Raw genomic sequence first — 26,392 nt, forward strand, 5'->3', positions numbered from 1 at the left:
GTGCAGTCTCACAGCCTTTCTGGATCAAAAAGTAAGTGCCACAGCTTTTTCCTCCTTGACATAAGTTCTTCTTACCTTCCTGGAACTGCTGCCATTGCTTCTTACCCCGTGGTTCCTCACTGTTGCTTTTTCAAACTTCTTTTCTTCTCTTCATTTCACTCAGCCCTGTTCCCAATTCCTATCACTGCCGCCTTTACTTTCTGGGTCTTCACCAGACCGCTGTGGCTTTGGGATGCCTTGTGAATGCCAAATGGGGATTATTTTTTAATCATCATAGTGTTATCACATTACCTAGACCATCAGCAAGTGACCCAGGGACTCACCAGGCAGCTTCCTGCACAAACACAGCACCACAGCAGCCTCTGCTCCAGAGGATTTAGAGTCCAAAAATAACATAGGAGATTGAAAAAGGATAAAGTCAGATGGATGAGAAAGGGGAAACAATGAGACAGTGTTGGTCAGCAGAACAGACAGTCATCTCATCAGTATTCTCTGTCATTAAAGTGAATCCTCTCCCTTTCATAAAGGTTATTATGGGAAGTATTTCCTTGTGCTGTACATGAATCCATTTATTTTGAAAAGCACTAATTTCTTTCACAATGTGGTATGACAAGCCAATATTTTATACTTCTATTTTGAGGAAAAGGAGATGTGAGAAAGGTTATTATGGCAATAAGGGTGGTGGTGGGGGGGGTTTCCACCTTCACCACTGCTGACTTGTAATCAAAAGGTAAAACTTGCCAGGAGCCTTCTCCTTTTGCAGCTGCTGTTTGACAGTGCCCATCCCAATTCACAGTGCTCATGCTTAAGCCTGCACACAGCAACACAGCCCAGCCCCTCAAGTCTCCAGGGCTAGCTGCATACACAAAATCCATGTGCTTTGTGCCTACCAGGCTAGTTGGTACTCACTCTACACAAGTTTTACTGTAAGAAGAAAAATGGCTATGTTCTGAATTAGGAGACAGAGGACAAAGTTGTAAAAGAAAAGGTTAAAATAAGAGTTAAAACCGTATAAGAAGGTTGCGTGAAATGGTTCTGTATCATGAACTGCCATTTAAACTGTCCTGATCAGTAAGGAAAAAGGATAGTTTGACAGAATATCACAAGAGATAAGTGAAAGGCAAATATTTTATAAATTTAACCTGGAAATAATGGCAAAAGAGCAGCTCTGTATCTGTCTGTTGTATTCTCGGATTTGAGCAGTATGACCACCTGCACTGTTTCCCTGTCATCACCCATCACAGCATTTCCGGTCTCATCACCCCTTATAAACCATACGACATCAGAACAACCACAGAACACACCTCCTGTCCCTGCCATAATTGTCCCTTCCTTTTCATCTTCTCCCAGGGACCCTGCATAGATTATTAATAATGCAACCACGGTATTTGAAACCTGCTTTTCTAAATTACTTTGTTCTTCCTTTCCTTGTCAGTTTTAGCAGTCCTGCTGCTACAGTGAAATTTCCCAGTTCCAGTGTATCTGTAAATGCATGCTCTAGAAAAGAGATGTTGCAGAAAGGGCTGCTAGTGTCTGTCTCATTTGTGTCCTAAGGGTCCCAAAGGAAATAAAGGAGAAACAGGCAGCCCAGGACTCCCTGGCTTCATAGGACCCCGAGGACCACCTGTAAGTATGTGTAGGAATGGATTAGACCCTCTTATTACCTGCTTTTAAATATTAGCCTGATAAAGATGGGACACAGTCATCTTCAATTAGGTAAAAAAACATAAGCAGGAGATCTGAAAAATCCAGAAGCCATATAATTTCACTTCCAAAGGAAACTGGACTGTAAAAATACCATTTTCCATATGGATGAATATTCAAAATCTCATTTATGGAGCTGGTACTTTTCAGTCAGATAACGACTGCATTAATCAAACTGGTTCAATAGTCTTCCTAATATGGGTATGAGGTATTTAAGTTCTCAGACTATATCTCTGCAGGAACCCCACGTGGACTAAATAGGGAAATTGTGAGTGATAATAATACAGGTGTTTCTGATATTTGCTGTTCCAAGGAAAATTCCTTTGTTACCAGCAACAGAAGTATATTGTAATTAAAACACTCATATATCTCCCAAAGTGATCTAAAATAATACCTATGCACATGAAAAGATCACAGCCTCAAAATCCACTATCTTTAGCCCCCCACAAGACAAGTAAAACATGTTAAATTCCATTGGAAGGATGGAAAAGGCAAATATTTCTGTTTCTCTATTTGTTGGGTTAAAAATGGGATATAAAAGATGTGACTCTAACAGACCTGAATATTCCAGAGGATGATTCTTTTTCCTTCTGTATTTTTTTTTTATATTTTATTTTATTTTATAATTTGAAAGGGAGTTTTGTGATGAAAAGAGGAGAAAGAAATATTTTGCTGGAAAGTTAATTTAAAGCAGCAAACATGGTGGTCATTTAAAATGGTGGCCCTAAGGAATGCCCGAGTGTGTGTGATGCTGCCTAATTAGGAGCTGATGGGATCAGGCATCTGTGATTAGTTCCATTACTCATGGATACGTGTATAGCTCTAGATGTTATGTTTCCAGGTTATGGGGAAAATACCACCTGCATACACGTTATAGATATGATTATGTCTATTGGTTGCAAATGGGCTTCAAAGATGAATCTTTCCATTTATGATATGAAAAGTGAGCAGAATTTCAGCAATAACTAGATTAAAGTTTGCTTTGGTTTATCTGCACTTTAGGACTGCAGTGACATTTTTTCATTGAAATGGTAAAGTGCAAAATGTACTGTCTAATTATCACACTATAAATGCAGGGAAAATAATTTGAGAAATATAGAGAAAAAATTCTAATAGGGCGCTTATTCAAATTTAGATTATTTAATATAGTTCTGAAAGAAAAGCAAGATATCAGGCTTGAACTTCCTTTATCACTGGCTCTGTATGTGTTGTTTGAGCTGGTAGAGTATAAGATGGTAGTTCTACCTACAAAATTTACTTGGCTTACATCTTTAGAATGTTACGAGTATGATACTGGTTACTGAATACTTAGGTTAAACCAGAGCTTATGAAGTGCATGAAGTTTTGTGAAGTGTTCGTAAGAAAAAGGAACAAAATTTATTGAAAGCAGGAACATATTTTTGGTGAAACATCTGTCCTGCTCTCAACTGGTTTGTTAGAAATTATTTCCTGTTATTCACATTTACATGGGATGCAACATTACTAAAAAATGCTTTCTAAATAGGATGTGTCTTGCCAGGCATGACCAATAGCAGCATGTTAAGGATAAATCAATCCAAACCTGCTGCTGTGGAGAATACTTGTGTTTTTAACAGAAAACAAGGTTTAAGGTTATTAGGTAGAGTCTTTCTTCCAACTCCTTCCAGTGCACTGCTAAATGAACTTTCTGTGTGTCTTAGGGAGAACCAGGAGAGAAGGGTCCTCCTGGAAAAGAGGTAAGTTAAATTTCCAGTTGTTTCAAAATAAGATTAGTGTCCTGGGAAAAAACATCAAGGATGTCACCTGGGTCTCAATAAACTGATTTTTTTTATACAATGCTTTGGGTTGGAAGGGATCTTAAAGATCATCTAGTATCAACCCCCTGCCACGGGCAGGGACACCTTCCACTAGACCAGGTTGCTCAGAACCCTGTCCCACCCGACCTTGAACACTTCAAGGGATGAGGCATCCACAGCTTCTCTGGGCAATCCGTACCAGGGCCTCACCACCCTCACAGTGAAGAATTTCTTCCTAATATCCTGCAGTCTTTCATTGTGAAGCCATTACTCATCATTCTGTCACTACAGTCCCTGGAAAAAGGTTTGTTCCCATTTTTCTTATAACCCCCTGGAGCCTTCTCTTCTCCAGGCTGAAAAATCCCAGCTCTCCCAGCCTGTCTCCGTGGCAGAGGTGCACCAGCCCTCTGGGCATCTTCGTGGCCTCCTCTGGACTTGCTCCAACAGGTTCATGTCGTTCTCTCTCGTGTTGATGACACCAGAGCTGGACACACTACCCCAGGTGGGGTCTCACCAGAGAGGAGTACGGGGGGAGAATCACCTTCCTTGACCTACTTGTCATGCTTTTATTTTTGAATTGTTGATAATTGAGAGCCAGCTCTCAGGAAACTGTGGGACCATCAGGGAAATAAATTTTCATCAGCTCACAAGAATCATTGTAAAGGTATGTTTTATTATTTACTGTTATTATGGAGAGATCTTTTATGTTTACCTTTATTTTGTTGCAGGGTGCACCAGGGAAACATGGTGAAATTGGCTCCAAAGGAGAGAGGGTAGGTTGGAGAATATTATTAGTTATTTCATTATGTGGAAATAAAAAGAGCTGTTTCTAGTTAGGGGCAGGGGGGTAGGGGTCATTCAAGAGTGAAACATGGCCCGTGCTTCCCACTCTCCCAGCTCTCTCTTTAATCATTTTCCATCACTAATAATTTGTGGATCATTTGTAGTGCACCAGATGTTGTATTCAGTAACTTTGCCAGCTCAGCTCTTAGTGTTTCTCTGTGTTTGGAAGTCAGAATTTTGCCTCTTATTTTGTGGTGGTAATGCCTCTCTTTTCACTTAGGGTGAGCCTGGAATCAAAGGTGAAAAAGGCCCTCAAGGAGAAAAGGGCCCTCCGGGTGATCCTGGGATACCTGGTCACAAGGGCCATCCAGGACTGATGGGTCCCCATGGACCCCCAGGAGACACTGGGCAAGTTGGACCTCCCGGTCCTCCAGGACAGCCAGGATTTCCAGGACCAAGGGTAAGATTTCCAGAGAACGGCTTTGTACAGTAATTTCATTACCACAGTGTGTGATCAGAAATGCACCTCAGATTGCACTGGGGCTGACAGAAACTAAAGCAAGAGTGTGTTGCAATGGGGAGGCAGAGCTTTTATCTCTTGATGCACATTAAGGAGAGCTATAGCACATCTCAGGGAATCACAGAATGGTTTGGGTTGAAAGACCATCTCATTCCAACCCCCTGCCATGGGCAGGGACAGCTTCCACTAACCCAGGTTGCTCAGGACCCCATGGGGAAGTGTTGTGGGGGTGTTGAATTGTGCTCAGGGGAGCTGAGCAGTCCAGAACCATAGCCAGGGCAGCCAGTCACTGATGCCTCTTACCCCTGAATGCCTAAATCAGATCTATGACTGTGGTCATGGCACTGGAGTCTGAAAAAATTCTTTCTATAAGGGCAATAATGTGCAGCATTTCATATGGAGAACTAATGCCTTCCTCTGCTGCTGGTTGTTAGGAGAGACAAAATGCTGAGCCGTGGAAAGGTCACTGCTCTATTCCTGGAAATCCTGGAGCCAGCTCATCAGAATTCATGAAATACTATTTTTGTTTAATATTCTGTCTCTTTTTTTTATCTTTTTTTTTTTTTTCCCCCTAACGGGAAACAATCTCACTACTGAGAATGCTGAGGGTGCTGCATGTAACATATATGAGAAAAACTACCAAAATCAATGAAACCGCTCTGCCCATCCTCAGGATGAATTTGAGGTCACATCAGAATAGAATAAACAGAGAAGTAATCTCTGAGGTAAAAGCTGAGTAAATTTTAGACAAAGCATTTCTTTTTGTATCTCAACATCTCAGAGATTTGATGAGATTAAGTAATGATTATGGAGACAATGCAACTGGGGTTACAACTTGAAAATATAATTTGTAAACCTTCAAAGTATGCTCCACAATTGTGTTTACTTACTGGGGTATTCAGTAAGAGCCATCACAAATGGTTAGTACTTAATGAAAAAATTGTTTCTTTTGTCATCAAAGAACACTTCTTTCTCATGAAAAATCTTGGGAAGGAGGCAGCAAATAGACAACTCTGTGCTTATCAGCAGTAACTTTTTTATTGATTAAACTGAAATATTACTTAGCTATTTAATAAAATCTCAATTTTTTTTAAATGAAGAGTAACTTCTGGTTCAGAAGAGCTCACTAGGTTTTCATAAGCATAAAGGACACAAACTGCATCCTTGTATATTAAAAGGATAAGTGTGTGGGAAAAGCAACACTTTAACACAAGTAGCTCATAGACAAAAGAATGCAGTCTTTAGGTTGACCAGAAGTATTTTCCAAACTAACAGAAATTCCAAGAATAATTTTAGCCAAAAAAATTAAAAGTGTATTTCAAGTGAAACATCTCACTTTCTGATTTACAAAGGAAACATTTGATCTTGTGGCTTGAAAATGGTTTATTTCTAAATATAGCTATATTTTTTTTTCCTCCTCCCTTTTTTTTGAGTTTATACAAGGACAAGAGACTGGTTACCCTAGAACCTCTCTTTTTTTTTTTTTTTTTTAATTTACTTGGAAAGCCACAACCTAAAAAATTCTCCTTCCTCCTACCAAAAATCCTTTCATCATTTTTTCAGTTGCATCATCCAGACTTTTGTTCATATCATTTTGAGTTTTGACAGTTATTACAGGTGTACAACAGCAGTGTCACACAAAAGAACTGAGAGAAGAGATGAAAGATGCTGTGCCTTAGGGGCTGGGTAGGGGGCCAAGGCCAGGAAGCCACATTCCCTCTCTCTCTTTAAGAGGCTGAAATCAGGCAGAACCTCGTACTGGTTTGGAAGAAAAGGTATCATATGGATAAACTGGCTTCTGTTCCCTGAGATAAGGCCTGTTGGCAGGTGATGCATCCAGTAGGAGTGTTTTTAACAAGTCCAGATACCCACTGTTACTATCCTTGGGGCACATGTGCATCTCTCTGCAAGGAAACATGCCATGATGGAAAAGAGGGTGGGATCTCCACTGTGGTCTGACAGGGCTGAGGATGTCTCCTGATTTGATTTCTACTACTTGCCCTATGAGTGTATAGGAAAGAGGAAGGAGATTTTCTCTAGGAAGGAGATGGGAAAACTGTTCCAACTATCCCCTCAGACCGGGATCCCTGCTTACACTGTTGATCCCATGGTTTGCCAGCAGGTTGGAAATTGTGGGTGCCTTTGACACCATCTCCCATGGTACACTCCTGGAAAAGCTGGTAGCCCATGGCTTGGACAGGGACACTCTCTGCTGGGTTAAGAACTGGCTGGATGGCTGGGCCATAACCAGTGGCAGGAGCTTCAATAAGACCAAGTACTGAGTCCTACACTTTGACCACAACAACACCCTGAAGTGCTACAGGCTGGGAGCAGAGTGGCTGAAAGTGATCCAGTGGAAAAGGACCTGAGGGTGCTGGTGGACAGTGGCTGAACATGAACCAGCAAGTGCCCAGGTGGGCTGTATCAGGAATAGTGTGTCCAGCAGGACCAGGGAAGTGACTCTTCCCCTGCACTCGGCACTGATGAGGCCACACCTCAAGTACAGTGTCCAGTTCTGGACCCCTCAATTCAGGAAGGACATTGAGATGCTTGAGCTGGTCCAGAGGAAGACAGTGAAGCTGGTGAAGGGTCTGGAGCACATATCCTGTGAGGAGTGGCTGAGGGAGCTGGGGTTTAGATTGGAGAAGAGGAGGCTCAGGGGGGACCTTATCACTCTCTACAACTGCTTGAAAACAGGTTGTAGCCAGGTGGGGAGGTGAGGCTCAGCCTCTCCTCCCAGGAAACCAGTGACAGGACAAGAGGACATAGTTTTAAGCTGTGCCAGGGAAGGTTTAGTTTGGACAGTAGGAAGAATTTTTTTCACAGAAAGGGTGATTAGATATTAGAATGGGCTGCTCAGAGAAGTGATAGTGTTTAAGGAAAGGCTAGACATGGCACTTAGTGCCATGGTCTAGTTGACATGGTGATATTCAGTCAAAGGTTGGACTCAATGATCTCAGAGGTCTTTTCCAGCCTACTTGATTCTGTGATTCTATTTTGAGTCCCTTTATATTCATATATATATTCATATATATATATTCATTCAGACAGACCCTGCAGCCCTGTGTATGCTGTGGGTGATGAAATGCCACATACTAAACCCTCTGTGGAGGGTTTAGTTTGCACATCATAGAACCACAGAATGTTTTGGGTTGGAAGGGACCTTAAAGATCATCTGGTTCCAACAGCCTCTACATGGGCAGGGATGCCACTCAGTAGATCAGGTTGCTCCAAACCCCATCCAACCTGTCCTTGAACACCTCCAGGAATGAGGCATCCACAGGTTCTCTGGGCAACCTGTTCCAGTGCCTCACCACCCTCACAGTAAAGAATTTATTCTTAACATCATATCTAAATCATTCCTCTTTTACTATTATCTATCTTTTATCTAAATCATTCCTCTTTTAAACCATTCTCCCTTATCCTATCACTATCTGATCCCCTTGGTGTGATTATCATGTCTCATTGCTGCAATTCTGACTCTTTAGGGGGAACCCCCATCTCTAGAGACTTTGAGAAGGCTCATCCAAGAGGAGTTATCCAAGCAGCTAGATGGTAAGTAATCACTTCTGAGAAGCCAGGAGGTGTATCTGAGAGTACAAAATATGCTTTCCATACCTGTACTGACACCTGAATATCTCCTGCTTATGGAAGGTAATATTGTAACAGGCTTGTCTGGAAGGAGAAGTGTGTAAAATGAAATGTGCTTTACTGGTCCCCAAGCTTTGATGTTCCCAGCAATAGCACAGAAAGTAATTAAAGTAGGATGTAAACCTGCTTTTGAGGTCCCAGGAGAAGCAATGTTCCTGATTTCTGCCTGACATTTGATACTCGTTGGTATGAGGAGAGGCTGGAGTGGATGTGGGCTGCTGTTTCTCTCAAAGTATGTCAAACTGCTACTGACCCCATCAACACTGAGATGCAGAGCTGTAGTGCTTCTCACACAGCTCTTGAAGCAGCTGACACGCAGCTGCAGGCATTCTCCTCCATGCTAAAGATCATGATTCAATGTAGTAATCTATTTCATGGATTTTATTTACACACTCTCAGACTTCAATATCCATGCCAATCTAAAAGCATTTGAGATTTAGGACCAATGAAGAGAAGACAGAAAACTCCATTCTGTAGGATGTTTATGTGATGCTGAATATATCTTAAGAGCTCTCTAGGTTGTTTTCATGGTATAATCCCAGCCAGCAACCAGGCTCCACGCAGCTACTCACTCACTCCCCCACCAGCAGGATCAGGGAGAGAGTTGGAAGGGTAAAAGCTGGAAAACACGTGGGTTAAGATAAAGATAGTTTAATAAGCAAAGCAAAAGTTGCACACACAAGTAAAACAAAACAAGGAATTCATTCACCGCTTTCCATGGGCAGGCAGGTGTTCAGCCATCTGCAGAAGAGCAGGGCCCCATTGTGAGTAACGGTGACTTGGGAAAACAAATGCCATCACTCCAAACATCTCCCATCTTCCTCTTTCCTCCTCCCATTTTATATACTGAGCATGATCCCATATGGTCTGGAATATCCCTTTAGTTAGTCTGGATCATCTATCCCAGCTGTGTCTTCTCCCAGCCTCTCACCCGCCCCCAACTTCCTTGCCAGTGTGGCAGTAAAGAGAGCAGGAAAGGCCTTGGCTCTGTGTAAGCACTGCTCAGCTATAACAAAAAACCCCTCTATATTATCAACCCTGTGTTCAGCACAAATCCAAAACCTACTCCCATACCAGTAACTGTAAAGAAAATTAACTCTACCCCAGCCAAAACCAGCACAGTCATTCAGGGTCTTAGCACTGAAGTGGCAAGCAATGTGCCTGCTTGGAAATTGCAGAATACACTGTCACAGGAAGCTTAGTTACAGCTTCTGACTTCACAGCCAGAGATGGGTACATCAGCTTTAACTCCACATATGTAACAGCCCAAAACAAGATAAGTCAGCTTTCTCCCTACACACCAGCTATGTAGCATCTCACTCCGTGTAACAGAAGCAGTGGAAAAAGGCTCTTATTTTTAAAGCTGCAATGATCACATTTTCATAGATAAAGAAAGATGGAGGACAAGAAGTAGAGGATGACAGAAAAATTTAGGACAAAGTATGAAATTTAGGAGAAATTTAAAGCTATTGAGAAATGAGATTTCAGTAACTTAGAGAGGACCAGGGGGGCACAATCATGGATTATGGGAAACGACTGTGTGGGGAAAACAAATAAGTGGCCCTTGAAAATTGTGGCAATACTTGGACTTTTCTGGGCCCCTGGTTCTGGCTCTCCATCTCTTGGATCATAGTCCTTTTAGTCTAACAAACCCATTTCCCTCTCTTTACAGCAAAGTTAACCTATCTCCTGGCTCAGATACAGCCTGCACAAGTAAAAGCATCCCATGGCAGACCAGGACCTCCTGGTCCCCCTGGGAAGGAAGGACTCCCAGGAAGAACTGGCCCTCCCGGAGAGCCTGGCCGGCCTGGACAGACTGGGTCTGAAGGGCCACCTGGACCAATTGGTCCCAAAGGTGAGTGAAACTTGGTGTGTTGGGGCAGTCCAATAAAAGTGTGTCCACTCCCCTTTGTCATCCCACTCTCCTTTTAGTAGCATATAAGTAAGCCCTCAAAATGCAGGTGTTAAAGTGACCTCAGTCTGTTGAACCAGAGGTGTTGAATATGACCAGCAGTCACTGGTATGTTCCACCTCTGCCAGAGCTAGAGTGGGGTAAGTCTTAATTCCCACTTAATGTCCAATCTTGGAGGATTGACCACAATTAGGAACTTTTTTTGCCAAATGTACTGGCTTCAGTGTAGATGAAAGACCTATAGTACTATTCTATAGTTCTGTAGACCACTCTCATCAGTTCATTATTTTTCTTTCCCTCTCTACAGGAGAAAGAGGAGCAAAGGGGGATAAAGGAGACACTGGCATTGGCCAACGAGGGGAAATAGGTCCTCCAGGAATTCCAGGTGTGTTATTCAGAGCACCCCTCAACACACATCACTCAGAACCATTTCAAGGACGCGGGTCTCTGCCATATTAGATAGAGAATCAGGATAACATAAATACAGCATACGTGGTTTCTGTAGAAAGTGGCTCAAAGGGAAGAACTACATCACTAGCATCATGTCTGGCCACCTTTTATTCACTCAAACTGATGGACAGGTATAATGATCCGTCTCAGTTACAGCTAAGTTAATGGACCATTGGGTCAAATCCAAAGTGAAACTTTAATTATTAGATACCCCATGAAGCGCCTTCTCTGTCCTTGGTAGAGTATTGTTGTGACCAAGCTGAATCCAGAGATTCAGGCAGCTTCAGATGTTACAAAAGGTCATATTGAGCACCTGTGCCTTGGACGTACAGCTCCTGTTTTTCTGTTACTGACAAAGCATCAGCAAATATAGTTTGTTTGCAATCTGAAATTAGGAGTCATTGATCAGTTTTGCCTTCACTCGCTTTCTCGGGGAAGAAATTATGGGAAGCCTTTGTAATCCCATGGTTTGCATTTGGCATACTGGCCCTGCATTTCCTTCAAATAACAATGGATCCACTGTGCTTCAAACGAGTTATCTCCCCAAGCCACCTCTTGCCTCCAGCTTTCCCATCCTCACCTCCTCTCTGTGAGGATTATACGTCATTAGTTGTCTCCTGCAGCTTCACATCTTCAGTGTGGTAATAAAGGCAGAGTAGCCACAGCAGAGCTCTGCACCCCAAGGATGCCATGGGAAGTGGAAATCTTTCCTTCAGAGACACACTGGTCACATCCTTGGGATACCTCCTAGCGAAACCCAAATCTGTGGGAGCTGATGTCTGCATCCCAGTTTGGCAGCAAAGCCATGCCCTGTGACATTGCACTGCTGAGTACTGCATCCCGGGGGTGTCACTCACCAAGGGCGTTTTGTTTCTGTTTTAGGCCTCCCAGGGGAGCCTGGTTATGCCAAAGATGGGATGCCAGGACCACCTGGCCCTCAAGGGGAAGCTGGTGTGCCCGGTCCTGCGGGAGCACAGGGGCCTCCGGGAGCCAATGGACAGTGTGACCCCTCTCAGTGTGCTTACTATGCAAGCCTGGCTGCCCGACCCAGCAATGTCAAAGGGCCCTAGCACACAGGGAGCACCTGCAGACTTGTTTCTAAAACTTGAATTCATCACACCTGCCAAGAGCTCTCAGATGTCTTCAACTGTGTTTCTTTTGTGGGAGGCCTTCTAAAGCCAACAAATGCTGCCGGTCGGTCAGATTATTTTTATGAATTATAATTATTATTATTATTATCTTTGATGTGATATGTGAACTTATTTTTGTTTTCTCCAACATCAGGGCATATTAAAACATTACAAATAAGTGGGTTTTTTCTCTTTTCAAGAGCATATAATATCAATGCATTGTGTAGCTGTTTATGCAAAACCATTCCAATGCCAAATTTTTTGTCTGTTATTTGATTAATCCTTTCCAAAGCTTTATCCCACACCCTTTAAACTGAAATCAAATCCTACAGCCTGGGGCATTAACTATGAGATGCAGGCTGATCACAGGATTGTTGGTGCTATCTGCCATCCCCACGGAGGGGAGGAAGCTAGAGCCATACCAAAGCTGGAAAACAGGTCTCCAGTACCTGCAACTCACAATGGAAAGGCAGTTTTGAACAGCCAGTGTGTGTTTTCCAGAAGATCCCTGTTAAATTTAACATTCTTCTGCTGCTAAGTGAATCTATATCCTATAGGAGCTACTTTTTATGGAATCATGTGAGATCTCATAGTAAAGGCCTGAAGAGACCACAGAGATGACCCAATCTCTTCGCTGCTCTCTGTGCAAGAACTTCTGTACTCAGAAAGTTTGATTCTAACAGATGGAGCTTACTTTCCTCTGTCAGGGAAATGCCTGTGCAAAAATCTTTGACACCGTCCTTTGTCAGCTCAGAGATGTCAAATCCCATGTGTATTGTCGGTGCATGCACAGCTTCCTACCACTGCTTCACCCAAAAATCAGCCAGAGCAGCACAGGAAGTCCTCTTGTATTAAAAACCTCAGGAAGCCAACTGTGACCCCTGTTTTGCATGATCCACTATGACAATAACTTGGCAAGCCGTGTTAGTTAGAGGGTGGGTGAGTAGCTGCAGGCTGGTCTAGGAGGATGTTGATCTCTGACGAAAGGATCAGAGTAAAGAGGTATTCAGAAACATGGAGAAAATCATGTTTGAGGGCAAAACAACAAATCAAACACTGGCCCTTTTCTCCTGTCAGCTGATTGCCAAAATCAACCTGAGAATGCAAAGACAGAGTAAAGAGGGCATAGAGTCTGAAAAGACCTTCACAAGAGGTCATTTGTGAGATAAACCTTCTAACCAAGAAGGTTTGCCCACCACAAAGTGCGGATTTGAGAGGTGATTAGGCCTTGAATATCTGTTCCAGCCAGCAAAGCAGCTGCATTCTCAAACCCCTTCTGCACAAAGCAGTTTGTAGTGAGAGATCGGAGTAATGGACCTGACACAGGCACTAAGTGCTGAATGTGTTTGGGAATCTCATCTGCTCTTTTGGAGACAGAAAAGAGGCACCCTGCCCTGCTGATACATCCACCATATGGCATGGTGCTTCCAAACTGGCTAACCCAAGCAGAAGCCACAGCTGTTGATAACCAGCCCAGAAGCAGGCCCTGAGGCTAAAGCCCAGAGATAAGAATTTGCCAGCCTTGGAGCCTTTTTCTCACCAGCAGCAGATAAAATTTTTCTCTGCATTACTGAAAAATGAAATTAAATAACATGTTCAAATGCCAGGGTTAAACAAAGTCTTTACTGTGTAGCTCTCAGTGGTGCTATTTTTGCTATTTCCTATTCAAATAAAGTCCTTGATTTGATTTTACTGTGTTTCTTGTTATGGAAAGACCAAAGAAAGGGAAAACATCATGAAGTGAAAAGCTTGCCACTTTTAAGTAGCTCTCAATGGTATATCTTTTACTATACTACATCTTGGGTCAGCTTGCTATATTTTAGTATTAAGCAAATATGTTGATCACATATTTAAGAGAAACATTTTTCCTAGTCCAGGCTGAGTGAGATTTCCCTACTCAAAAACAGGTCCCTCCTCAAGAGACACCTCCCAGCATGGGATGAGACATCATTTTGGGTAAATGTGATGGCAGTGAGCAGGTGTTATGGAGGCCACACATCTTAACTGGGCCATGCTAATGTGGCATGTAAATCCTATCATGATGGTGACTCCTTAGTCACTAAAGATTTTCTCTCATCATGTGTGTCTGCATTTGTCATTCATGAGATAGATTTCAATACATTTTGGTGCATCATGTGAAGGGAAGATACATAATGATGTTCTGTTAAAGAAACTTCAGGGTCTTTAAGTCTTGTGAGATCATAGAATAATTTGTGTTGGAAAGTACCTTTAGGGGTCATTTAGTGCAATCCCCAGCAGGTGAGACGGTGCAAGGTCATCCAGCTGAAGGAGATCTAAGGGGTTGTTTTGAAAGCTATTTTCATTTGAATGTCTGATGGAGCCATTTCCAAGATCCTGTATGAGGAGCACAAGGGACATATGTCTGCTTGGGTTAGGCATAGATTACATCTCTGCAAATTCTCCACCCAGTAAAGGGGGCACAACCTAATTCTCTTTGCTCCAGCATATTCCCTAGCATATGGCTATCTGTTCAGTCTGTTCCTGGAGACACCCCAGATTGTCTCTGTGTCCTGAATTCAGTGGGTGCCATTTCCCTGCTTTTTCTTGTTTTTTTTCTTTTCCTTGTTTTCTCTCCAGCCAGTTAAATGACATTTACTAAGCAGAATCTGTCACTAATGAGCAGAGTACGAGACACGAGCTGCAGACCCAGATCAAGATTCATGTTTGTAGCCACACAGTTTTCAGGGCATAGTCATCAGAGGGAGGTTTCTAGAGCTGCCACCTCTTACAGAAGCAAGCCCTATGTGAATGTGCCTAAAAAGTCACCTGCAACAACAGGTAAGAGAGGGGAGTGTATTTGTAGGATTTCGAAAACTGCCACAGTTTTTGCCTCAGTCATTTTGTGCGTGTTTGCGGTCTTTGGAGAGGTGGTCTGAGATCATTTTCCAAATCAGGTCTGCCATCTGGGCAGCAAGTACAGCCCTGGGCATGGTCAGAAGCTGCCCTCCAGAAGGTGCAGATGGGTCTGTGCCTGAGCAGGTGATGGTGGGTGTATCGTCTGTCCAGCACTGTGTAAGGTGACCATACAGGCAGGGGGTGGCAGGTAGGGCAGAGATGGTGCTGATGGCTCTCTCTCCTGACTGCTCTTGAATAAGAGACAGCTGTGGCTTTGGCATGTTAGTGTTCCCGTCTCTGCAACCAAGTGGTTGGCAAATCACCATAAGGTCTGCTCACTGAGTTTAAACCCAGGAATAGGTTAATTTTTTTTTGTTGGATTTTGATTTTGGTCCTGTGGTAAGAGAGGATATACTGTTAAAATTGCATTAGAGAGCCAGGAAATATATTATTTACATTTTTAAAAGGTACACATGGGGTTTATGGCACTACTGTCAGTTGCTGGCAAATTTTTTATATATATATTATGTGTAAATTATTACAATTCTAAAAAACAGACCATTATGTCATTCAATTTGTTGCCTGTCAAATCAATAAATTACAAAGACAAAACAAAGCAATCAGATCATTTGGGGAAAATATCTCTTTTTTTTGTTAAATTATTTAAGAATTTCTACTTGTTTTCTAAACAGTTTTGAATTAGCTGCTTCTTGGAAGCTATATCAAATGCCTGTGTTATTGTGGGTTGTGGTTTTTTTTTTCCGGAGAGACAATAAAAATACTGTAGCAGCTAAGCCCAAACTCTATGCTCTGACCACAAAACTAGTGGGGAGACAAGTATAGATTTTACATTCTGGGCAATTAAAAAGATATTAAATATATACATATATATAGAATTATATTAAAAAAACCCCAAAACAAACAAATACAAAACAAAACTAAAGTAAAATAGAGTTTACCAATGGCTCAGTCTTTTAATGTGGAAACTGGCCAAACCCTGCTCTGATAAAGATTTCATTTTGGCATGAAATCCTTCTGGAGCAGGATCTGATGCCTATGCATAGCAGGCTATCACCATCCACAATGCCTTTGAGCCAGAGACACTGACAGGGACTGGCAGGTGTAGGACCAAGGGATGCCTTTCCAGAGCTTAAGTGGGTGACCCCAGAGGATATTATGTATCATGTCAAATGATGTTTTTTTTTTTTTGAATCCTGTACTCAGTCTCTCACAATAAGGTTCAGAGTCACAGAACATAGAACCATAGAATATATTTGTAAATGGTGAAGTTAAATTAAGAAAAAACCTGCTTAGCTTCATTGATTTGATTTAAACCTGAATGTCACAAACATGGATTTTTGTCTTCTGTCTTGTGAAATTGGAACAACTGATGAGAAAAGCATAAAGACATATTGAACAGGAGACTGGGTTTTGTAGTTGTTTTACAAAGCATATTTTTGCTGTAAGGGCTAACATCTGAACACCTTGTGTGGCTTGACACAACAATATTGATGCTAGCAAAGCTGTTGGAGTTTGTCTGAACTAAGAATTAGAGTATCCTGCTGGGTCTGCAGGGAATTATGTGTTGAAAATATGGGCTCTTTCTACTTTACATTTTATATCATGAACTTTATGTAGAAAGCACAAGGGAACAATTTGACAGAGGGACATTAATCATATTCTGACATTCCTGATGAGCCAGCTATCAGCATCAGGAAGAAGGATGTCCTGCAAGATGGAGCAGAGAAGAACCTGCCACCTTGGGTCAAACTCCAGGTGTAAAAAAGTGTAACAAGAGAACAGTGCCAAACATCACAAAAACTTCTTTTTGACCACAGCTTTGGCTCTGCATGACATGCTGTCTGAAAGACTCAGGTTTGGATTTGAAGAGAAAAGCGTTTTTAAGCAGAAGGCAGCACACACAGCAATTTGGTTTATTTCACAGGACAGATGTATTTGACAATGTGTTCTTAGAAACACATTTTTCCCCCTAGCAATGTGGGGGATGGTTTTCATCCAAGTCTGAAATTACTGTCAGTGCAATAACTTCTTCAGCACTTTCTTGATGAGAGTTGAGTTTAACACTGAGTCTTATTTTTATGGTTATTTGTGAAGTCTGTTAGGAAGCAACCTTCCCCTGCAAGTGAAAATCTCACTTTCTCTTGGCTGCTGTATTCACCTCTGATGTATGGATATTTCCAAGTTATTGTACCCATTTTTGCTTTTGAAAAATTATTAGACTTTCATGAGTTCTACTGAATCTTTTTTGAGTAAAATTTACCCCTGTAAGTGTTCAAGGCCAAGTTGCATGGGGCCCTGAGCAACCTGATCTAGTGGGTGGCATCCCTGCCCATGGCAAAGGAATTGGAAGTAGATGATATTTAAGGTCCCTTCAACCCAGCATATTCTGTGACTCCATGATTCTGTCCCAGGAATCTATAAGGCCCAAGCAGCCTCACACACTGCTGGATACTAGACATGTGAGACAGCTTTCTCTTACAAATACTGAAAATTTATCTGAAAGAAATTCCAGGTTTGATTTCAATATGGTTTTGGTATTTGCACTCTGAATCCAAGTCAAGGGTTACAGCTGCTATGTACCAGACCCAAAAATCTGTGTTTCAGGGTGAAACTCAATTAAAAAAAACCCTCTACAATCTAGAATGCAAGTTCATACAGTTGAGCAATAATCTACAAATCTTCTTGCCAGCATTGTCTGAATAGAGAGCTACTGGCGCTCAACACCCATCTGTGCAGCCACACACTCTTCTGTGACACAAGTTCTAGCAAACTCAGGACTATCCTGGGCTAAGGAGATCAGAACTGAGCAGGCTGGGAGAGAAAAGCTGCTGTGCTCCCACCTTCATAAGGCCTGACTTGGTAAACCTGCTTAGACTATACCTCTAACACATTGTCTTCTATCTCTGATAGCCTGTGGATATGTCTCTCCTTGAGAAGTGTTTGGAATGGGTATCCTAAACATTTTTTAGCTGAAAGCCTTAAGGATTTGAGGATGAAGTAAAAGAGGTTGGCTTTCTCAGCCTGAGGCTTCAAACCCACAATTTTCTCCTTCCAGAAAATGCCCTGCTCTCTACATCACATGCTGTGCTGAGTGGCTTGGGATAAACCTGGCATTTTACACATCTCCTATAAAAACTATGACAGCAAGGAATAAAAAATTGTTTTTAAATATGCCAGAGCAAGTGCAGCACAAGAAAGACAATATCTCCATGGTGCAGGAGTTCATGCATTAAACAGGAGGGAGAAGGACTTTCAGATTTCAAAACTGATCCTTTACTGTGTTTGCTGAATGTTAAAGGCACAAACTGACCTGAGGACAGGATATTCTCATGGTTCCCAGTTCCTAGGCCACCAGCTATGACTGTCTTGCTCTTGTTCTGTTTACCATGTTCTTGTCCCATTTACGGAGTGCCTTATCCATCCTGCCTTGCTGTTTCCATTGCAATCCCTTGGGACCAACCAATGTGAAACCTTCAGCAATGGCACCTTTGATGCTTCCAGAAGGGGAGAGCTACACACAAGCAGAGGTTTGAACCCACCTTCTGAAAAGCAGAGGCAGAGCACTGCTGTTTCAGTTTCTGAACACGGACAGACACGTGCCACCAGCTCACTGGCTGCAGCCGTAAGAGGCCACATCACAGCCCAGGAGCTGGGTTTTGTGTACACTGCAGAGCTGGGAGGGAAACACCTGATCATGTGAGAGGACCAAGTGTTTGCTCAGTGGGATGTACCTGGGCAACCCAAACACTCTACATGTGTGTTGGTAACGTGCTCGGCAGAGCGGAAAGCTGACAGAGGATCTTGAATCCCCAAGAACCTCAGAGGTTTCCTGTGGAACATGCAAGGGGTCGTCACTGACTGTCTCCGTTCAACCAGCCGCTGTTCTGATGGGACATGGATGCAGTCACCTCTCTCCAGTGTGCCTGTCCAGCTCCTGATCCACTCTGGAGGTACCTCGCAGAGCATGATCCGAAGTACAAAGGGAAGAAGAAGCTCAAGATCTCGGGCAGAGAGCTGGTGTCAGTTCCCCCACAGGTCTTTGGCTTGGACCAACTGCAGGTCCTGGAGATGAGCCCAGAACGAGAGAGCTGCCTGAGGTACCGGATGGAGCTGCTCCCCCAGGAGATCAGCCGCCTGAGGAACCTCACCTGCCTCTACGTGGACTCCAACAACTTGAAGAAAATCCCTGCTGAAATTGGCACTTTGAGTTGCTTGGAGAGGCTCACTCTGAGCAACAACCACCTGAGCTCCCTACCTGCAGAAATAGGGGCACTTCAAAGGCTGCACAGCCTCCACCTGGCCAACAACAGCCTGACTGAGCTGCCTGCACCCCTCTGCCAGCTGAGGAGCCTCACCTTTCTGGATGTGAGTGACAACAAAATAGGTACAATCCCCTCCAGCATTCGGCATCTGGAGAAACTGGAAACATTGCTATTGCTTTTCAACTCACTGGAGAGCCTTCCTGAGGATATCTGTGTTTTAAGGAATCTGCACACACTTTGGTTGGGAAACAACCAGCTACAGTCCCTTCCAGCAGCCTTTGGGGAGCTGGTGAACCTGGACTGGGGATACAACTACTGCTCATGCAATTTTGAGGGGAATCCACTGGAGAGTCCTCCCCCTGAAGTCTGCAGCAGAGGCCCTGAAGGGATCAGAGACTACTTCTTGTCACTTCATAGGATTCGGAGAGACTAAACCATTGGTGTCAGTTCTCTTGATGTGGCTGAGATGGATTTATTCTGCACAAGCAAAATGTATTTCAGACAGAAAGCTCTGGTGAAATCACTCTGTGGAGCTCAAAAGTTTCCCTTCTGCTCTGAGGTGATTTCTCTGGTAGTCTTTTTTTTTTTTTTTTGACACTGGTATTGCACGGTGGTGTACACCTTTCAAAAACTCATCCAGGGACAACTGTAATCTTTTTTGTTATTTATGATAGACTTATCTCAGGAAATGTTGCAGCCAAACATCCAGTCTGAGAAAACGAGCAAGTCTGAGAGGACAGAGTCAGGTAAACAACTGGTGGTATGCAAATAGCAATAATCCCTACTCTGTTTGCACACTGGCTTGGTGCTTGAGTCTGGACTCAAAGTAAGTGCAAGCTGAGATTTCTGGAAGTGTTTAAGGTCATACTGACTTGTAGATTTGGCTTTGCTTCAGACAGCCCAGAATCTCACAATTTTCCCTGGAGTTTTACATCACACACATGTTGAATCATCTCAGGCTTCCACCTGGTGCTGGATAAAAAACAACCTCTGTCCAGGTCCCACAACGTATCATGAAAGCGGTGTCTCCATTTCTTTGGCAGGACACAGTGCATTTCTTAGCCTGTTTCTCCTGAAGAACAGTGTCAGCACAGGACTGTCACACTCTCTGGAGGCAGCAGGGACCGTCAGTTGATGTGCCAGTCCACCCAGAGCAGACCACAGTGATACAGCTCCTTGGAGTTTGGTGATGCACAGGGGTAGCCCAGATTTAGAGCATGCAGCACTAACAGGAAAAGTTTCCACTTTTACTGAGTCTGAGAAAGTGTTCAGAGTTATTAAAATATGAGTATGCAAACTTCCTGCAAGGGAACATTCTGAGAATCCCTGTCTATAATCATAAAAGGCTTCATCAGTGTTACATTATGGAAATTTGCTGAGACTCCTTTCTGTTTCATTTTGCTCTCTCTTCCTCTTATCAACATTTTCCTCCCACCTCTCCTCAACTCCTCTCCTCTTCGTGGGTGTTTTCTCTGTCGTTACTCCCTCTGACATTTGTGTTTCATTATTTTCTCATCAAAACCTTCTCATTCCCTTTGCCCTCTGTCTCCTTCATTTCCTAGTTCTCCTTTGGCCAATATACAGAAAGCTGCACTTTTATGTTTCCTGGAAAGAAGAAGGATTGAGTCAGGCCTGGTGGGAGCTGAATGTGTTCTTATAGGCTTTGCAGAAAAAGGGAGAGAGAAAAGGTTTGAGACATTGGTACATGGACCATTAATTCTCTTGTTCAGTCCATTTGCTTCTCCTTATAGCAAAGATCAGCACAGGATCTGAATCAATGCTGAAATTTTTCTGGATAACAGAAGCACAACGCCAGATATGCTTACAACAAACTGATTTTCAGATTGCTCTGCCCCTGTGTCTGCCCCTGACCTCTGCGAACTTGTTGAACCAGCTGTGACTTTTTGGTGTCATAGTAACCAGATTCAGTATATCATTAGGATATCACACAGAGATAAATCAGTGCATGCAATAATGGTCACACACTTATATCACACCAGTTTGTTCAGTTTTCCTGCAGCTGATTATTTCTAAGATATGTGACATCGGAAAGAAAGGAGTAAAGGGACCCTGGTGCCTTGCTCTCTTGGCTCTTTCTATGGTAGCATGAAGGATTGGAGATAAAGGAGCAGGACAATGAACTGTAAGTCCTTTGCAGTTTGGGTTTTTTCAGAGGAGATTTAGGACTGTGCATGAGGCAAAAGCTGTATCAAGGTGGCAACATTAAAGACATTGAAAGATTTTGGTCTTGTTCTTATTCTTGTTGATTCTCTGGACTCAAACAGGTCTTATTTCCCCATTATTTCTGCTGTTTCTCCATTTCTCTCATCCCTTTCAATATGTACAGTCATTCTGCTTTTCTAAAACTTATCTAGTAATGGACATGAGGTTAAAGGCAGTGCCAACAGCACAAGCAAAGACAGGGTTATCACCCTGGTTTTGGACACATGTGGGAATTAAATTCTAGTAACTATGGTCTTTTTAGTGGCCTTTGTCTAATACACTGAATCCTTCCAGGGCATCACCTTAGACAAGTGGTAAGAAGGACAATTTCTTGTGCTCCATGTCAGACTCTTCAGATCCCATCTTGCTGATTTTCTTCTACATTGCACAGGGTTTGGGCTTGAGGTTCCATTTCCAATTTTGGATACCTTTCTCTTCTGCTTCTTGGCCAGTGATTCCTGAAAGGCAAGCTGACTTTAGCTTGTTTGGGGAGTTTATGGCATCTCAAAGCTTTCACTTTTGGTTTTGGTTGATCAGGTTTCACACGCTTTGCTTAACTAATTCTCTCTTGAAAAACCAGAAACACCATTTCTGAAACCTAGTCATATGTTTTAATAATATACCTGTCATTCCTGAGAGTGAATGAAGCTAAAAAGGGGATTAAAGAATGCAGAAAAATGTAATCTTCAATGAACAGTGCCAGTACCTCTGCTGTAATTCTCCAGTCTGTTGGCAACAAGAGAAATTCTGTGAAATTAATGCAAGTGAGGGTGCTTTGACCTTACCATCAAACTACTTGAGCAGACTGAACATGTTGCTCAGAAGAAATTAGGTCCTGACACCATGTAATCTGTCATCTCTTCCTTTCCTTTTGTCCCAATTGCTTCCAAAATCCCACTTCCCAAGGTGGAAACCCCCAATAGTGCATATTCACTGCAGCATCTGTGTTAGTGGCATAGTTACACAGAGCAATAAGTAGATCCTGGTGTTGTCATTAAGATGGCATTAAAACCTAATCTCAAACTGCTCATCCTGTATTTGTTGTACTGTCTGTATTGTTGCTAAGCATCCTCCTTTGCCTGTACTCATTAAAACTTCAAGTGTTAATATCAGAGAATGGCAAACTGCTTGGATATAGGGCCCTGGTGAAAAGACATGGATATAAACCATACTTGGAGGTGAGTGGGAGGAGGGAATTGTTAAAGCTGCCATCCAGTATTGATGGCAGTTTTGCTTGCATTTCCCTTTCCCTGTCCCATACTGCAAACAGCCTGGACTAGGAGAGCATCGTGCCCTGGAATCACACAGGACTTTCATTTGGAAACTTTGAACTCTTGCAGCAGAGCAGTAATGAAATGTAAAAGCAGGGAGTGAAAAAAGCTGCAAATAGAAATTCTGGGAAATAATATATATAAGGGCAGAGGGCTCCTTAATTTAACATACAAATGCATAACACTTCACAGGCTGGTAGCTCGAGCTGGACAAGTTCTGACTACAGATAAGCTGCATATTTTTAATGCTGGAGAGTTCACCTGAGGATATGGCAGATTCTCTATCACCTAAAGTCTGTAAAACCCACGGTCTCACTCTACTGAAGGTATGACTGTAACACTTCACCTTGTTTTATGCAAAGTCAAACTTGTCTTTAAAGTATATATCTACAATCTACAGCTACTGTAAAAATAAAAGATTAGATGCCACCTTTTTATTTACTTCTGCCTTGATTTATCTTTACATGAAATTCAGCTTTTTGGTTTTCAGTGGTCACAAGCAATGCTCAAAAAATTGAAGGTCCCCAAGTTTCACAAATCAGAGGTCTCCTGTGGCCAGTGATGGAGTTGGAAAAACAAAAATGTAGAGGCAGATGCTGTTCTCCTCATACCTGCTGGAGTCAACAGAAAATTTCTAGGCTCACAAAGGAAAGACTGGTTGTGAATTTAGTTTAAGTGGACTTAAGCACCAACCAGTTTTACAAGTATTTGAAAAGTCTTGTGGTTGATCAGTCAAACATATTGCATATTAGAGGACATCAAAGAAAACACAACTTTGCAGACTGCCAGGAAACAAAAGGCACTGCAGGTGTCATCCTACATAAACTACAAACGTATTTGATGTCTGAAAGGAGAGTGTCAGCTTGTGAATGTGCCACTGTTGGGGAAAAGGCCATTGCTATCGAGTGAGACCACTGTTCCTGCCAGCTGGATGGACCACAATGCCACCTGCCTTTCTGTCTTCCTCTGGGCTCTGAAGCCTCACCTCAGATCTTGACAGTCCAACTTCAGTAATGACAATTTTCAGGTGATCCAACACTGAGGCAGCACAAGAAGCTCAGGTCTGACATGAATATTGAATATTGTGACAGTTTTGGTCACCACAATATAAGAAAGACATTAAGACATTACAGAGGAGGGGGAAGGGCCTTGATGGGAAGCCGTGCGAGGAGCGGCTAAGGGCACTTGGCTTGTTCAGCCTGGAGAAGAGGAGACTGAGGGGAGACCTCATTGCAGTTACAACTTCCTCCTGAGGGGAAGAAGAGGGGCAGGCACTGATCTCTTCTCTGTGGTGATCAGTGATAGGACCTGAGGGAATGACCTGAAGTTATGTCAGGGGAGGTTTAGGTTGGAAATTAGGAAAAAGTTCCTCACACAGAGGGTGGTTGGGCACTAGAACAGGCTCCCCAGCGCAGTGGTGACAGCACCAAGCCTGACGGAGCTCAAGAAATATTTGGATGATACTCTCAGGCACATGGTGTGACTCTTGGGGATGGTCCTGTGCAGGGCCAGGAGCTGGACTTGATGATTTTTGTGGCTCCCTTCCAGCTCAGCATATTCTGTGTTTCTGTGACTCTGTGAATCCATGGAATCAATAGGTTTAATTATCATTGACTGTACATGTTCGTTGACTATCAGAGGCACCCAATTCAATGGAACATGATTCCCCACACTTGGGCAGCAGTACCACAGGAGGAACAAAGTGATCTATCATGGGCAAGTGCCTTATCATTCAGCATATTAAATTGCAATGAAAGCCTAAGTAGCATATCTAATTAACATCACTTTCAGCCATACGAAGAAAGGTTTTTAGCTCCCCAGAGTGTTCTGTCCATGAACCAAGAGACAGGTGCTTAAATAAATACTGCATCCAAGCCATGGATTCCCTTTGTTTGTTAAAGATCTCAGCAGTCATCGAGAAGCTTTTTATTTTCCTGCCACCCTAGGGAAACTACAAAATGTGTCACTATTCTCACTGCCTAACAAACAACTTTCTTTGAACAGTTCAGGCAGCAAGAGAATAGCAAGAGGGGGAAAGACTGATGCCACAAGCAAAGCCCAGATAGAATAAACCACACTTTGTACTGGAACTCACTGAGTTTTGCCAGACTTCAGACAGCCAGTCTGGAGCTCACCACTGTCAAGATTCCCAAAGCAATCCCACATCCAGTCATTTGGTACGTGAAATTTATGAGGACTTGCATTTATCAGGATGCAGTGACTCTCACATCAGAGGTATTGATACAGATGAGGTCAGGCTATTAGCACCGACTTATGTCTAAAAAGAAATCTTCCAAGTGCTTTGCAAGTTCACTGTTGAAATTTCAAATTGAAGCTTCTTCATGTAATGAAATCTGCTTTTTTGGTTTGATTGGTTTTGTTTCTCATTCCCCTGGGACTTAGAAAACAGATTATTGTATTCCTGTTTGCAACAAGTCTTTTACATATATGAAGCTTGTTGAAGAGTTTCTCATGAGACTTGCTAAAGTTAAATAAACACTGAACCTGCAGGTCTTTCTGCTCTGGCCATGTTTTCCATATCTCAGGGAGTCCTATTCTCCTCTAGACTGTTGCTGCACACCTTTCCTGAGCAGTCATATTCAAAACTGAATACAACATGGCATCTGAAGTCTTTCTAGTGAAAAAGGAAGGGCTATTGTACATTTGAAAATTATACCCCTGTTTGTTCACTCCTGTATGGTGGTGGTTACTCTTTTTTCACATGGAATTCACCTTGTCGTCTACTGTGATACCACACTATACTACAGAGCTGCTATTGGCAAATTTTGGTATTGTTGTATTGTAGAAGCTGAAGTTTGTGGCTTTGCACTTGTCCCTGGTGAATTTCAGCTTCCTCTTTCCCACCCCAAACAGGTTATAGTATTCTCCAAATTGTTCTGAATTCAAATCCTGTCTTCCTGTGCTTACAATGAGCTTTATGCCATCTCAAAATGTAATAATTGTACTCTCTTTTCTATTATCTAATTCATTAATGAAAACATATGCCAGGATTGGATCCAGAAGACGACTGGCTGAACTCCATTTCTACATCCTTCCACCCTGACAAAGCACCACCAATAAACTTTCTGAGATGTTATCAAACCAGCTTTGCACCCAATCAATCACAGTCTCATTTAGACCAGGCTGCTGGGGCTCACTTATGAGAATGTCACATGCAACCCTTTTGAAAACCTTACTGAGGGTAAGATTTGTGACAGCTACTTCTCCTTTATTCTTAAAGCCTGTTACATTGCTAAAAGTGGAGATTAGATCAGTTCAACACAATTTATTCTTGACAAATCCACACAGGCTACTTGTCCTTGCTGATACATGAAGCAGCTGCTTCATGTTTCAAGCTGTGACTTACTATCTTCCAAGTGCTCATGAAATGTGCATTTGTTCCAGAATTTGTGCAAGGCTCAAAGGCAGGTGAGGATCATTTCCCACCCTTCTCTCCCAACAAGAAACTATCTTTAATGCAGCAGCCACTTGCTGCTTCAGCCTTGGCAGTAACAAGGACTCCAACAGAGCTCTGTAGAACACAAGCATAACCAGGCTGGAAGGATTTGGTAGGGCCAGTTCCATGTCATGGCCAGCCCTGATGTGCTCTGGGTGGCCCCATGATGGGAGCGGAGGGCTACAGCTTCTCTTACAGTTTGGGAAATGTAGCTCAGCAATGTGGGATAACATCAACTTCCATTTCCCTACTTTGTTGCTGTGCCAAGGACTTCAGTCTGGTCATGTCTCAGGGAGAAGGCAGACACTGGAAGGGGGAAAAGACACAAGTCTCAAGTTACCTAACCTATTTTGGTCTTGTCCTGCCAGCTGGGAGCT

General features: G+C 42.8%; 2 protein-coding genes across 2 annotated transcripts in view; both read left to right on the plus strand.

The window, feature by feature from the left end:
* Positions 1 to 12,103, plus strand: part of COL22A1 (collagen type XXII alpha 1 chain) — a 222,523-nt gene extending 210,420 nt beyond the window's left edge. The window contains exons 58-65 of the mRNA XM_064644186.1: positions 1,555 to 1,626; positions 3,384 to 3,419; positions 4,208 to 4,252; positions 4,543 to 4,722; positions 8,271 to 8,337; positions 10,106 to 10,288; positions 10,653 to 10,730; positions 11,678 to 12,103. Of these exons, the coding sequence (XP_064500256.1) occupies positions 1,555 to 1,626; positions 3,384 to 3,419; positions 4,208 to 4,252; positions 4,543 to 4,722; positions 8,271 to 8,337; positions 10,106 to 10,288; positions 10,653 to 10,730; positions 11,678 to 11,865 (849 nt within the window). The 3' untranslated portion in view covers positions 11,866 to 12,103. The remainder of the gene's footprint in view (positions 1 to 1,554; positions 1,627 to 3,383; positions 3,420 to 4,207; positions 4,253 to 4,542; positions 4,723 to 8,270; positions 8,338 to 10,105; positions 10,289 to 10,652; positions 10,731 to 11,677) is intronic.
* A 5,221-nt stretch (positions 12,104 to 17,324) lies between these two features.
* On the plus strand, positions 17,325 to 19,589 carry LOC135409113 (leucine-rich repeat-containing protein 30-like). Its single transcript, XM_064644196.1, has one exon. The coding sequence runs from the start codon at positions 18,697 to 18,699 to the stop codon at positions 19,495 to 19,497; it is 801 nt and encodes a 266-aa protein (XP_064500266.1). The 5' UTR covers positions 17,325 to 18,696; the 3' UTR covers positions 19,498 to 19,589.
* The last annotated feature ends 6,803 nt before the right edge of the window (positions 19,590 to 26,392 follow it).

This window comes from Pseudopipra pipra, chromosome 1, assembly GCF_036250125.1.
Source record: "Pseudopipra pipra isolate bDixPip1 chromosome 1, bDixPip1.hap1, whole genome shotgun sequence".
Lineage (NCBI taxonomy): Eukaryota > Metazoa > Chordata > Aves > Passeriformes > Pipridae > Pseudopipra > Pseudopipra pipra.